We start from the raw sequence: 14,989 nt of genomic DNA on the forward strand, positions 1-14,989 counted from the left end.
CTGCTTTCTAAAGGCTGGGTCGCATGTGGCTGAGCTTCCCTGAGCCTCAACGTCCACCTCAGCTGACATTGACCACCGCTGGCCAAAATGAACATGAGATACCATCACATACGTCAGAAGAAGTTTCACAAACTGCAGATAGGAGGTGCATCACAGCACCGAGCACACGGCTCAGACTTAATCAGGGTTACAGCTGCTGTACAACACACTCAGGAATTAAGACTGTAAAATGAAATGCTCACATATGTTGGTGGGCCTTCAACTTCAAATGTTCAATCTAGCCAACTTCAGCAACAAATTTCTCTGCCAACCTTTAAACTCTTGCTCGAGGCGTTCTTCGGTCTTCTTGTTGGAAAATAAACTGTACAATAAATATAATCTGGTACTTGCCAACATACTGTTGCGTTCTCAGAGCAGACACACACACACACCCACACACACACACACACACACACAGAGGTCTTTGTTGGAAGGATGAACTGCACATAAAAGAAGCTTGAAGTCGTACCGTCTTTGTGGTGAGGCCTGACAGCGGCTTCTTTATTTTGCTGGAAACCTTTAATATCTACATTATTAATTTATTTGTAGTGAAATACAAGAACTGCAGAAGGAGTTGAAATTCAGCCGCTGCTCGGCAGGGCGCATCGGAGACGCCGTTTCATGCGGAGGATTTAGAGCCACGTTACGTCCGTCTCAGACTCTCGGAGTTGACGTGGCGGGAAAAGCACCGACGTTACTAATCAAATTAACGGCGGCTGTTAAATCAGGCAGACGTGACGGCGAGCCAAGGAACACAACTCCAGGAAAGAGTCTGGACAGAACGGCTTCTAGTAAGCTGCCACTTCAACTAGTCCCGTCTGTATCACACACACCGGTTCAGATGATGGAAATGTTTTCCAATCAAACTCTAATCGACAGGTAGTAACTCCAGAACAGGTCCTAGAAGGTGGAGGCTTCATTTGAACAGGTGCTGGACGTAGTGGCGCTCTAGGTGTTCTCACCCAGCATCAAACACTTCATCTCCTGCATCCTGGTTTGTGCCTTTTCAGAATCGAAAGTAAAACAAAATTCAGCATAAAAATCTAAATATATATATAATGGGCTGAAATGCAGCGAAGCTCTCAGGCAGTCTGTGTTGCTTTCAAGTAATAATTCTACTGCAGATCAACTTCTGTCATCTAATATCATCCCTGCTGACTCAATAAACACATGGGCATGATCTTTTGCTAGGGTGAATAACATCTTTATACTGATTAATGGTTACCAGTCTCCTTTGCTTTAACACGTTGTCTCCCGTCATATAAAACAGACTCGAGCTGCAGCTGTGACGTTAGCGAACGTCCAGATTCCCTTAATGTCGAACTTGAACTAACCGCCAGATTCCGGGGAGGTTGAGACGAAACGCAAACAAGTCAGAGATAAAAGAAAAACAAGTCTGGAGAGAAAGAATGTGGATTTCTTTCCCCTTACCCAGAACACACCTCAGTCAAATATTTTGTTTTATTACAAACAAATACAGTACAAAAGCTCGACACATGTCAAGGCAACACTTTCCTTTTTTTGTTTTTACATGTGAGAAACAAGTTGACAACACTCGCAAATTAGAAAAATATGCCTACAGGGGTCAGAAAAGTTGAACCCGTTTTGTCATTTTCTGTATTTTACTTTCTACAAATTGTGACCGAGCACACAAACATTTGACGTGTTCTAAATAAACGGCAAATCATGACTTATTTATTCTTGAAGCGGAGCCTGACGGTTGGAGAGTGCGTGTTTCACTGTAAGTCCACACAGACCAGACCAGACCGGACATGTGGTCCAGCGTGAGCACAGAGCGAGAGCAGCCCACAGCCCATCGTTACCTGAAAGCCCTTGACAGAGGTGACATCAGAGTCCATTTGAAGCACATGAAGATATTTCTGTTGACAGTAGCCCTCTTAGAAGTGTTGGTGATTTGAGTCGAGTCCCTGCACTCTGTCCAGATGTTCTATAGTCCGTGAAGGGTGGAGCTGATAATGTCCATGAACGTGGCCTCCAGGCAGTAGCAGAGCTGGACGTCAGGGTCGGCTCCACCCAGCTCCTCGGCTGTCTTCTGGGGCAGAGTCAGCTTGGAGGAGCCTCCTCCTGGAGCCACGGCCTCCTGAGGTTTCTCTTTCAGATGCTGCAGGCCTGAGGTAGAAAAATGTTGTTGAAATGCTGCCTCCTTACATCAACAGTGGTCGATCTCTTCTCGATGATCTACCCGTTCCACATATCAACGACAACATAACATTTTATTGTCAAAGTCAAATGCAGTCTTTTCTCCAGAAATAATATATTGCATATTTTTTTAGCAGACAGAAATTCTGGTAATGACCACTGTTTAACATCTACACAGTATTTGTCCATAACTAGAATGTAATAATCGCTTTGCCAGATGAGTATTTAAGACTGATTAAAGGCTATTTTCTGAACTGGAGGAGATACTGTGCGCTCACAACACATTGGCCTGATAACATTAATCTGGACATCTGAACGTAGGAAGATGAACCAAACTGTCTGTGGTGCCTCAGACTAGATGGTGATCATCCAGCAGTGCAGGTAAATCAGGAACTCAGGGAAAGACTGAACACTTAATTTCTCATCTATCTCAGTCTGAGACCATGTGTCGGTTGTGTAACGTAAAGAAAAACAAACCTGAACAGTGACATGTGAAACAGTCATAATGGCACCAGAATGACTAAGTATACTCACGGGCGATGAGAGGGTCGATGTCTCTGGCTTTAGTGGCCACATCAGAAGCACAGACTTGGCCCACTTGTACTAACAGAGCCGCCACGTCATCGTAGAGTGGAGGGAAGGCCTGGCAGAAGGCCACCAGACATGGCAGGGTGGGCATGAAGAAAGAGAACCGCTTGGCACGAGTCAGCACTATAAAGCAGAACACACACACTTAGAGTGTACAGAAGAGCTGAGCAAACACTGGATACAGCAGCCGACGGGCTGGTACACACTGTACACTTCTGTAATGGAGAAAGAAAGCTGCACTGACAGCCAAAGGCCAGATGGTGGCAGCCACACACAGGAATAAAAACGTCCAGATGAAGCGTGTGACAGCAGCTGATGTACACAAGATGAACTGTGAGTTACAGGATGCAGTCAGTCCACCAGGAGCAGAGGCAGATAAAAAAAAGATGGAATAAAATGGACAAAAACAGATATTTGCTGACCTGTTAGAAGGGTTCCCATGACGCTGATGGCCAACCGGGCCACGCTCAGGGATTTGGGTAAGGCGTACTGGGTGCACAGGTATGACAGCAACTGAATCGCAAAGATCTGTGGGGACACACACAATTACAACAGCTACACGTTTTACCCCATTTATTTATGTAGCAAATATGCAAACACGCAGGAGAAGTGCTTTTAAAACATCACAACAGTGTAAGAGAGGCTCTGGCACACGCCCAGGGCAAGTCTGGGATTTAAAGCCAGAAAAAAGCGGGGAGGGGAGGTTGGGAGGCCTCACCTGCTTTTCCAGCTGGGGCTGGGCCAGCAGCTCTGGGATGAAGTCCAGACAGATATGGATGGAGGGGATGCCTGCCACAGTGAGAGGCAGCAGAGCTTGAGGGTAACCCTGACAGAGAGGGAGACAAGAGGAAATATGAAACTTATAATTAAAGGAGGAAGATAAGGGAGGAATAAGAAACGCACAGTGCAGTTATTCCGGTAGTCATGTACACACACTATCTGAAACACGTGTGTGTACATGGAGGCACACGGCAGCCTCTGCTTAGCGGTGTGGATAAGGCTGGATTAGTGTGACAGAGGAAGGATTGGTTTGATGAAGTCCACCATATGGCTGGCTGCTGCTTCTGGGAGTAGCGCAGTCACTTACTGCTAATGCCGCGGCACAATGTGATGACTAATGGGGTCAGTGTGATTTAGCTCTTCTTGAAAAACTCACTCAAAGGTATTTTCTGCACCGTGGCACCAATCATTTATTATGATAATGTTACTTTCAATGCCAACATTTTTGGTGGAAGCTTGAAGACGTAGTTATGCAGGAACGGCGCTACGATCTGAAGCATCCTTCTTCATGCTGTGTTACCTGAAAGTGAACCAACTTGGCGATGTTGGGGTCAGCGATGAACATCTGATGCAGAAGACAGCAGATGAGACACTGCACCTCCCTCAAGTCACTGAGCAGGCCTCCTTCTGGCTCAGCATCCTCCACGCCCCCTCTGGCTCTCGGCCCCAGGCTTCCCTGTTTCGGTTTCCCTGGCACGGAGCCCCGAATGCTCCTCAGCAGGCTTTCTGTGGTGGCCCCCAGCTGCTGCTCTTCGGAGGTTGGCAGACACACCTCCAGGAGGATCTGGACTGCTGCGCTGTCCTGGAGTCAAACAGAAACAAGTGGGTATGAGACGGGGTGCAAAAGGTCATCTCCTACATGTTCTAGTGCTATTTCATGCAATATTATTTCTACATATGTGTAACCCCGTCACACGAAGCACTAGATGGTATCAGTATAATAAATGGCTGTTATGATGGCATGTTCATACACATCAGCCAGGAGGGAATGTCTCCACGTTCTACTAGGCTCAGTAATCACGTTGTCATCTGCTCTGATCACTGATCAAACAGAAACTAACACCAATAACCTCTCAGTGGAGTCGTTTCCCTTGAAACATACAAAACTGAACTGTGCATCATGTGGTAAACACAGCAAAGACGGTGTATTTTAACACAAGTTATACGTCTGTAAACTCAACCAGGTAGCTTTAAGTGAAATCAAAACTACAAGAAGTCCAAAAATAATCCTGGAGATGTGGCTTCATCCGTTGTGCCGCCTCCATCCCCTCCAGCTTCCATATGTGGACTTTTGTTCCTCGTTGTAAGAGCTAAACTGTGACTCCATCGCCATTAAATAAGGCGATAACATTAAATGGGGTCATAAAAACGTGCCTACTAGAAGGTGATGGAGGTCTCTGCAGGCCCGTGTATGGAAATGACATGCACTGATAACAGCCATTCAAGAGGCTGATAACATCCAGATCAGGTGCATTAGGATAGAAACACACGTCCTCCATTAAAAGTGATCAATATTAACGGTTTAAACACCTGTGCAGCTAGAAGGGCGTTCTTCAGCTCCTCCCTGGTGACCTCAGGTGTGTCTGGTTGTCCAGGAACACCCAGGTTGGAAACAGTCTGGCTCTGTCGATCAAAGTCGGCCGTCTCCTTCAGGTGGCATTGCAGGTAAGCTTTGGAGGCCAGCAGGTAGCCGTTCAGCATGTGAAGGACAATGTCCATCAAAGGAGGACACCTGGCCAAAGACAAACCAGAGAAGAGTTCACTCTGAGTTAACTGACACACATGAACCATTCGTTTATATTGTTTACATCAGCAGTTCTCTGATCTATTGACAGTCTCCACCTGTCCCTCCATCATCGATGTGGTCATAACAGTGGATGTGGTTACCTGTACACCCTCTGATCGCAGCGCAGCACAATGAGAGGATCCACCATCAGGTCGTTCTGAGTGTACCTCTGCTGCCGGAGCAGCTTAGCGGACGGCTGGAGGGCGTTCACCGTCATCACCCACAGCCTGCAACACAGACATTCACTTTACCTTTCATTCTACATCAAGCTCTATGAAGTGAGGGATGCGCGGCGTCTGACTTGGAGTGCTAGTTGTTGTTTTTGCCTGGCTTTGGAGCATCATAGCTCAAATGAAATGTGACACGAGGCTTTGTTAAAGAACAACAGCAAAGGCAACAGGATCTTCACTTCAAACTGATTTGGAAAAAAGAAAATTCAAATACTACCAAAATCTAATGTGGCACACACTTCAGTCGGGCTTTAATGACTTCATTTACTCCCAGACTAGCCCATGGCAGCATTTCACCCTCAATCCCTCTCACCAGGCCGACGCTAAACTCTAAACAGCAGGGCACTCTTGGAGCTCCGAGCCTTCATGCAGCTCGCGCGCTGGCATCAATCAGCGGATCTGTGTGAAATCTGACACTGCTGCCCTCCTCCTAAATTCACCAGAGCCTCTCTTGCCCATCCCGCTGCAACATTCAATATACGGGAGGGAGCAAGGAAGAGACGAGGGAGGGGGCAAAACTCCCTCACATCTACCTCATGGAGAGCCTCGCTCAGTTTTCCTGCCCTGAGCTCTTCTTGTTACAGGACCCTTCTGGATCGATAGGATGTCTGCTCAGAGCTTTGGTAACTGTGCTCCTTTGGGCCCTGGGGCACCGTGAGGGTGACCCTCATCTGTCCAGAGAGTTCACGCAGGCTGACAGAGCTGCTCGGCTCAAAACCTCTGATCTCTTCATACAATAATCATAGAGCAAGCAGCCCGGAGTTAAGGGCAACAAGTCTCGCTCCAGAGGTCTTCCTTTAATCCATTTACTCCCAGCAACTTTACACAGTCCTGGGAGAGACAAGACCCAGTCAAGTACTACTGTTAACCTTTTAGAGGAGATGTACGATTCTAAATTTAACTGGCAGCCAAGAGGGAAGTTCAGCAAAACGTACCCACTTCCAGTTACTGAGAAAGAGACACTTATTAGGAGCCCCAGTATCCAAGTAACGCCATTAAGGCAGAATTAGAATACCCATTAGGCGTACCAGTGATTTTATCTTATATGAAATTTAAATCTACATGGTGTAAACAAATGTAATATTAATGTTTTTTTCTATATCTCGTCCTGTCCAGAGCTCGTACCTGCGGGGCATCACAGTGTTGAGGCCCATCCACAGCTTGTTGAGCGTCTGCAGTATACGGCGAGGCACAGCGGGCTCCAGCAGCAGAGCCATGCTGGCTGTGAGGGCCTCTGCGTACGGGATCAGGTCTCCAGGTGACAGCAGCGTTAAATGCTCCAGGATCCGCATCAGCCTGGGACTGCTGGATGGCAACTTCTGGAAGGCTGGGGGGACAAAACGCTGAAGGTAACTCATCAAACTCGAGGGATGCGGCGTCTTGTCGTGTTCCCTTAATGCACACACTGAAGTGAGCAGAAAGGTTTGACGTATGCATTGGAGGAAACACGTTGACTTTGACATGATGATGGTGAGAAAATAACTCCAGTGGTTATTAACCCTGAGACTTAATCCATAAATTCAACAACTTGCTATTTACAGGTAAGAATACATTTCAGGACTCAGACTGTAAATGATTTAAATGAAAGACGATTACAGGTTTGGTTGATTATTGGATCCAGTGTTCAGCATGTTTGTAATTATCAGTGTGGCTATTTTTTATTTATTTTTTTACTAAAATAAGATTAACTTAAGAACGCACTACTTTGGCTCTGATGCCTCAGGACCATCTGATTGGTTATGCATCACAAGTACGAGCTCATCAGCACCGAAGAATAAATGTTGAGAGGTTCTCTTTTAATTAAACATATGCAAAACATCAAGCAGCAGAGGCGTGCCAAGTTTGGTGCCGGAGTTGGCAGTAATTTTATTTTTAATTTCTGACACCAAACTTCTCGTTTCTCAGCAAACGTACATCTGTTTCATATATTGGCCTCGTTATTATTAATTATCAGCCAACACTACCTAAACTACAGGATAAAAAAAAGCTACTGATCATTCACGTAAAGGCTTCACCACTCTATGAACTCTGTTATCGCTCGTTTGAAATCACTTTTTATGTTGATCCTGAGTGCAGCTTCTGTTTTTGTTCCCAATGAGGGGAGAGCAGAAGTGTACGGATGCCACTTGGAGAACAAGTGCTGCCCCTAGCGGCATGTTTCAGAGAACTTCTAGTGAAATCTGACAACTTTTTTTTGGAGAGGCGCTGGTGTCGTCACCGTGGCTAGGTGGGGCTCATCACCCCGGTAACCGTAAAAATGGAGGAGAAGCTTGTTGTGGCCGTCATCACAAGCTGTCAGACAGAAAAGGGCTGATGCTAATCTGTCATGTAACGACGATTAAAGCGGTGATATGTTGTCAAGATATTGCTGTCATAGTGACTAAACCCACGCACGGTGTGGGTTTGCATTTCTGATGAAGCGCTCCGCGGTGGCCTGCCAGAGCTGCTCTGCTGGAGAAAACATGGACGCACGCCATCACGCTGCATTTAGTCAATGATGTCTAACAAAGAAAAGCCAATTACAGCATATCCTTTAAACCCATAAGGATTAAGTATTGAGATAAGATTTCAGTTGGATAAAGGCTTTCACCTGAAAATGTAAAATACAGCCCTAGTGTTTATTCCTTCTTCCACCATGACGACTCACCGACCCAACCCTGACCCCTGGACAAGGACAGCTGGTTTATTTCCCAACATGCCTTTCTTTCATGTGAGGTTCTTCTACTCTTTTCAGTTTAACTGTGTCATTATGTCTGAGCATCCGGCAGTTTTAGCAGAAAGCTATGGGAGCAGTACATATAAAACTACCAGTCTTAACCTCCTTCCCCACTGCGACCCTAAATGTGCCATCGTGCTTGGCTCACCCTGGTGGAGCTGGCTCTGAGTGTATCTACAGGTGTTGCTGGGCAGCATCATTCTCCGGAGCAGGGGCAGGGTACCAGTCACCTCCTCCTCACAGACCCAGTCCTCCACCAGACACAGATGGGGGAAGTTGGTGGCGAGAAGCCTCAGCAGGGCCGAGTGCAGACCTGCAATTAGCGACAGTTTATTTTCAGATTTTAGAGACAACAGCTCACTTGGATTATTTATCATCTGTTTAGTCAAATAAACGCAGACTTGTAATCAGACACTTTACCTCCCAGCTCCTGCTGCAGCCCCTGGGCCTGGGTAACTAAGTACTTAATGGGGATCTGGTCCATCAAGGCTGCTGAGTAGGACTTTGGCTTCCTCTGCATCAGAGCTTAAAAAACAGAGAGAAAAAGGGATGAGTGAAGCACAGCAAACAGGGAGAGCGAGAACATAAAGCAAAAGAAGGACAAGATGGAGCATAAGTGTTTTATTTGGTTGTGTAAGGACACCAGAGCCACTGTGCGTTAAAGAAACGGAGGTGATTTTTCATTGACGTGGGTTCATTACCACTGCTGATGGGCTTCATTACTCCTTCCTTGAAGGCTGTGGGAGCACTTGGGTAAACACAGCAATTAAAGAGATGGGCATAAACTCTCACATAAATCTGGCCTAATGAAGGGCAAGAGGAGAGCTCGTCATGGGAGAGAATAAACACTGACTAGGCTAACTGCTAATGCTCAATCTAACCTACAGCTGTCCTAGTTAGCTTTGCTCCTGCAGCCATTGTACTTGGCTCTTTGTCAGCCTTCCATTTATTCTCTATGAAGCAGCCAACACTCAGTGCCAAGAGAGAAAAGGATGAATGACTGCACATCCAGAGTGAGAGCGTCTCCTACAACTTAACAGAGGACAAAAGCTTCCTTTCTCTTCTCGCTGCCTGACAAATTCCCTCCATCTTACGTACAATACTTTCTTCAGTGGAAATGACAGTGAATGCACTTTAGACGGGCAAAGAAAGAGAAAATAAGAACTGGTTGAGGAAGTGAGCCAACAGCACAGAGGGGAGCCAGGCACAGTGCAGCGTTCTTGTTTGGACACAGCTATTGTCTTGTACATACCCAGTTGTTTGGTGCTAGCCAGCAGGTTCTCCTCATAAGACAGGATGTAGTAGAGGATGAGGAGCTGGGTGGTGATGGAGTAGCGCTGCCGTCCTCCTCGACTACAATCCCCTTGCTAACCAGTAGAGGAAAAAAGAAAAGCACGGGTGAGAGATGGGCAGCATGACGGGGCATCGGCATCGGATCATCCAAAAGATTCATCAGTTCATCAACAACAACAACAACAACAACAAAAAAAATCCTGGGATGCTTGAAACTGGCACGTTTCCAACAACCGGCTTCACCCTCAACTCCAACTTTAAAAAATACTTCAGCCAATATTGACAAATCCGTGTCAGAAAAACAGTTTATGCTGCAACGATTTAGCTTCAGGCTAATTTTAATGTTTTTAAAAGAAACAATAAAAATCCAGTACCTGTACTCTGATCGTATTGCTGCAGCTCATTATTACTCTCATCAGACTCACTTTAAATACGACTGCATAACAAGCTGTGGACTACATATAGACTGAGAACACATGTTGAACCCATTATGATGAAAAGCAACGGAACAGGAGGGATGAGGATGAACAACACAAAGAACAGCGTGCTCTCAACAACTACTACCGCTACAGCAATAATGAAGCCAAGCAGAGCCAGAATAACTCAAAGGCAGTTTGTATTGAGCAGTATGAAGGCAGCATTCTTCTAAAAATCAAGACAACAAAACTACACCACAAATGCAGTGTACCACACAATGATTTGGGTGCAGATTTAGATTTGTGCAGTTCTAGTGACTGACTCACCCCGGCAGAGCTCTGGAAGACATTGAGGATCTCCTGCTCAGTGATAGGCTGGTTGGTGGCCTCGGGGTTAGCCTTGGAAGCTGGTGTGAGGATGGAGTTGATGTACGCATCAATCAAGGGAATCAGCTGCGTGTGGATGGGCGTGGTGGTCTCGCAGAGCTGACGATAGATCCAGTCCTTGAAGTCACACGCAAAGAGAAATTAATCTTTCAACAAGATGTACCTCTAAAGTCACCACGACGAGCCACACGATGGACGTCATACCTTGATGGACACTTTGTGCTTGGTGAAGGCTCGGCTCCGGAGCAGCTGGTAGATGCAGTGAATGGGGAGAAATCCTGTGATGGTGGCGCTTAAGCTGTTGGTCACCGCAACTCGAACCGCATGGGCTGTAACCACCTGCACCGCAAGAATAACGAACGTGTTATCAATATAGCAAGGTACTGTGAAGGTCTTCCAATTAATGCCAGAAACATCCATGTGAACAAAAACAACATGAGAGGTCAAACAGAATCAGATCATATAACAACATACTGCATGCTGGTAACCAACAGGGTGGGAGAGTCTGTACCATCATCTGTGACTGTGTTTTTCTAGTTTTGAAATCTTACATGTATTAGAGGTGTCAGGAGAAGCCACACTTTGGGACTAAGTCAGTACCGAAGTTCTGAAAATGTGATGGTACATATTTTCTATGGTACTAAAGGTAACGGAAGTACTGTCATAGGTGTCCTCCTGGAGACTGGGGATGAAAGTGCATTAACAGGTCCACTGACACACAAACACCCCACATGTGGAGGTTTTTAGTGACTTTTAGAGCCGACGATCAAATGCAAAAGGTGTCACAGATCATTTAAAGGCTGCACAGGAGGGTTCATAACACTCACAGGCTACACTCCACTGTTTCTGGACTAATAATGTTTATTACATGCAGCTAGTTTATTACTTACATTCTTTTTTCACATGCTATAGAAATGCTACGCCACTACAAAAATAATGTTATAAACAACATTATTGATTTTATTATTTGAAAGCTTCATTCCAAGTCTTTGCTAATTAAAAAGAATGGTACACTTTTACCAACCAGCAGGTCTCTGGTACGGTAACGTCTCTACAGTGTGTTCAGTTGGAATGCCTTTCCAGTTCAGCAAGAATATTATTATCATCATTATTAGCACATCTGCACGGATATAATGTCAAGTACAAGTAGTGCATATAGACATCAGTACTGCACCGTATATGCAGAGTAAAAACTGATCAGCTGTACGCCGTGACATGTCAGAAGAATGGAAATAAAACGGAGTTCATGAATGTGTTTTTTAAAGAGGTTTCGTCATTAACTTATTAATATAAAGCCACTATTTAATACCAGTTATAGAAGGTGTTTTGTTGAATGGAGTGATGATAATAAAAATGAACCATGTACATCTTTTTTTTTTTTAAGTTATTTTTTTGGCCTTTATTTATATAGTGCAGTGAGAGAGAGACAGGAAAGTGGGGGTGAAGAATGGGTGGAAGGACATGTGGGAAAGGGTCATGAGCGGGATTCGAACTCATGATCTCCACATAGGGGACTGTAGCCCTGCACATGGGATGCCAGCTCCACCAGGTGAGCTGTAGCGGCGCCCCGGATGTACCACTGACTTCTGACTACAGCTAATGCTTCCTAAACCTAACACTGCCCAAAAACTGCTCAGTAGTATTAAATAATATTCATCAAAATGATCTGAAGCTACCTGTGCTCCTTCACATGCCTATTTCATTATGACAGTTTCTTTCACTAGAAGCTGCTACACGCCTCAATTTAGCTGTCACGGGGGAACGATGTTTGTTGACTTGGTGAGAAGAATAAAAGCTTCGTTAAATCATTGGCAAGAAGGCAAATTCATAGCTGTGAGCACAAAATGTGAACGAGGAAGGATTAACGTACCTGTTCAGTGAAGATTTCCTGAGTGAAGATCGTCTTCATCTTGCTCAGAGAGCTGGGCTTGATGGCAATCTGTAGGAAGTTGAACATTAGCCCCCAAAAAATTAGAAGAAACATCAATAATGGTAGGTCTGCTGAGTGAAAACAACCTCCAGGCAGCAGTGCTGGTATTTTGTAATTCCCTCCTTTCATATTTCATAAGAAAAATTCTACATGGCAGGCACAACATTGAATTGAGAGGATTGCCCTAGGGGTGGAAACAAACAGGCTCTAAATCCAATTACATTACACATCTTAGTGGAAAATACACTAAGACAGGAAAACTACTTAGCACACAGGCAGGAAACAATAGTGCACTTAATAAGTAATAAAACAGCAAATTGGCCTCAGGGTATGGAGTGTCTTGCCAGATATGTGTATGCTGCAAGTGTTTCATTAGTGATATGGTCTTTATATGCGCCACTGCTGCAGTGGAGGAGTGGGGCCAGCAGCTGGTCAGCCAGACGGATGTATTGATCACCGCCTCCCTCCCACCTACCACCTTACCTTCATCCCCAAAGTAGAGCACACCAACTCAATAATGGAGCTGAGCTGGTTGCTATGGAAATACATGGCAACCAGTAATAGCATCTCTCCGAAAGAAGCAGATACGCCTGCAGCGCTGTAAGGAGGAAGAGACACACACACACACATGATGAAGAGGCAATTGAGGAAAGACATTTAGGCTTGTCGTTAATCCTGCATCTTACAGGACAGAATTTTAATAAACTCATTATGCTAGTTGCATCAACACACACCACACACACACCTTCTTCTATCAGTTAAGATTAAAGTTATGGACTAGAGTCACTAACAAACATACAAACGTAGATAAACAGGGCTGTGAAGTCAAGTCCTATTAGCTCCATTTTAACAGATAAGCGAACAAAAGCGTTGCCGAGTTTATCGCCGCCTGTTCCCACAGAGAACAACCAGAGGGAGGGTCACGCGCCTCCCAACAGCGGGCATAAATAAAAGCACACAAACACGTTTAAGTGTGACCAGAGACGTTTCACACATTTACGCCACAATTTAACTTTTACTGCCCCGTGCTGATTTTGTGAGCGTTTCCTCGGCTCTCCCTGGTTTGGTATAAAGTTTCACTTAATTCTGTAGCGGGAGCAAAAGACCAGCGACCGTAAGAGCGCAGTGTGAAGAGTGCAGCAGCAGCACAGACAGTCTGTAAATCCCACAATAGTGCTACATGCTGACAAAACAAAGAAAACAAAAGGCTGTAAACACCTTAATATATCTACAACACTGGAGTGAAACCGCAGAAATCTGATAGCTACGGAAAGTATTGCATTAATAATGAAATCGCAGAAAAAAGGCAGCTTTTCTAAAATGAGCATGGCTGTCAGAGTTACATATCATGTACTACATGTATGTATGAAACATCAATAATGCTTTCACATGTTGGCGAACGCTGCTTTATGAAATGATTATTAGTTCTGTGGAACCAGCTGTCGCGTGATGTGATGACATATCAGCAGAAATGTCTTCGTATTACCCCTTTGCAATATTAATTGTAATTTTATGATCTCAAAACAGCTTCCTGAAGTTAGCAGAATGTTTATACTGGCAATAAAATTAGCAGCAGTGTGATAATATTTGCATTAATTTAAAACACATGCACAACTTTACTGTATGATTAGAAATGGGAGATGTGTGTTGGATAATAATCACAGAATACTTTCAACATTTATATTATCCATCAAGATTTAAAACAACACAGTGAAAAGTTAATTCTGCCTCATTCAGCTGAAGAAAGCTGAATGTTGTAAAAGTTTATTTCCTTTTCCCTCAGACGTGCAAACTAAGAAGTTTCCCATACAGCATCACAGCTCCAGAGACTCTCTTACCTCTCAAAGTACTCCTCCTCTTTGATCATCCAACTGAGCCACATGACCATCAGCTGTTCTTGCTCTGGAGTGCTGCACAGACACACACACAGAGGATGATGTGAACTCCACTCATAAAAAAAGAAATGCATAATGACCCAGAGAGGGCTTTTGGAAGCCAGTGTGTACTGGCAGGAAATCAGAACTGGTCGCTGAATAGGGTTTGTGATCCCAAACTGTTTGTGTTGGCTGAATACAACCAAGACTTGTGAAAGTAGGAGTCAATAGAAGCAGCTTTATGTACCTGACCAGAGTGGGGAAGGCGAGCAGCTTGCAGAAAGACAAGGAGACAAAGCGAACACCAGCAGGAGTAGCAGGAGGCCGGCTGGTCATCAGCTGTAATAGCTGCTCTGCTTCTTCATCTGTAGGCCTGGAGAGAAATCACTCCGACTTGATTAACTATTCAAATGTTTTATGTGTGTGTGGACTCTAAAAAGAATCACATCAAAATCATGATTGCACAGGTATGAAGTAACGGGAGCTTGATGGCTCGTCTCTGACCTACCTGAGGCCCGCAATGCCCATGAGGGCACAGTACAGCCGGAGCAGAGCGCTGGCCTTCACCACGTGCTCCTCTCTGAGGCCGGAGTACCCTGAGCTGCCCTCCCCCTCCATGTCGCCGTCATTGGGCACATGGGTGCTGCGCGAGCGTGGCAAGATGGCGACCAGCTCCAGCAGTAGCTGCCTGCGCATCTGCCACAGCACCGAGCTGCTTTCTCTCTTGCGCTGGTGGTACAGAGACAAGGTGAGGTGAGACCTGAGTCGACTGCTGTGTTCATACAGGAGC

At 45.3% G+C, this 14,989-nt stretch overlaps 1 protein-coding gene across 1 annotated transcript in view; it reads right to left on the reverse strand.

Moving 5' to 3' along the window:
* Positions 1-1,482: 1,482 nt before the first annotated feature.
* ints2 (integrator complex subunit 2) overlaps positions 1,483-14,989 on the reverse strand; it is a 22,403-nt gene continuing 8,896 nt past the window's right edge. The window contains exons 8-25 of the mRNA XM_008284833.1: positions 14,708-14,928; positions 14,447-14,572; positions 14,164-14,235; positions 12,809-12,923; positions 12,266-12,334; positions 10,600-10,734; positions 10,336-10,512; positions 9,552-9,666; positions 8,720-8,824; positions 8,448-8,612; positions 6,709-6,910; positions 5,455-5,580; positions 5,098-5,299; positions 4,088-4,369; positions 3,506-3,613; positions 3,210-3,315; positions 2,734-2,910; positions 1,483-2,169 (exon numbers count right to left, since the gene is read on the reverse strand). Coding sequence (XP_008283055.1) covers positions 1,988-2,169; positions 2,734-2,910; positions 3,210-3,315; positions 3,506-3,613; positions 4,088-4,369; positions 5,098-5,299; positions 5,455-5,580; positions 6,709-6,910; positions 8,448-8,612; positions 8,720-8,824; positions 9,552-9,666; positions 10,336-10,512; positions 10,600-10,734; positions 12,266-12,334; positions 12,809-12,923; positions 14,164-14,235; positions 14,447-14,572; positions 14,708-14,928 — 2,685 coding nt within the window. The 3' untranslated portion in view covers positions 1,483-1,987. The remainder of the gene's footprint in view (positions 2,170-2,733; positions 2,911-3,209; positions 3,316-3,505; positions 3,614-4,087; positions 4,370-5,097; positions 5,300-5,454; positions 5,581-6,708; positions 6,911-8,447; positions 8,613-8,719; positions 8,825-9,551; positions 9,667-10,335; positions 10,513-10,599; positions 10,735-12,265; positions 12,335-12,808; positions 12,924-14,163; positions 14,236-14,446; positions 14,573-14,707; positions 14,929-14,989) is intronic.

Source organism: Stegastes partitus, unplaced genomic scaffold, assembly GCF_000690725.1.
Source record: "Stegastes partitus isolate 25-593 unplaced genomic scaffold, Stegastes_partitus-1.0.2 Scaffold375, whole genome shotgun sequence".
Lineage (NCBI taxonomy): Eukaryota > Metazoa > Chordata > Actinopteri > Pomacentridae > Stegastes > Stegastes partitus.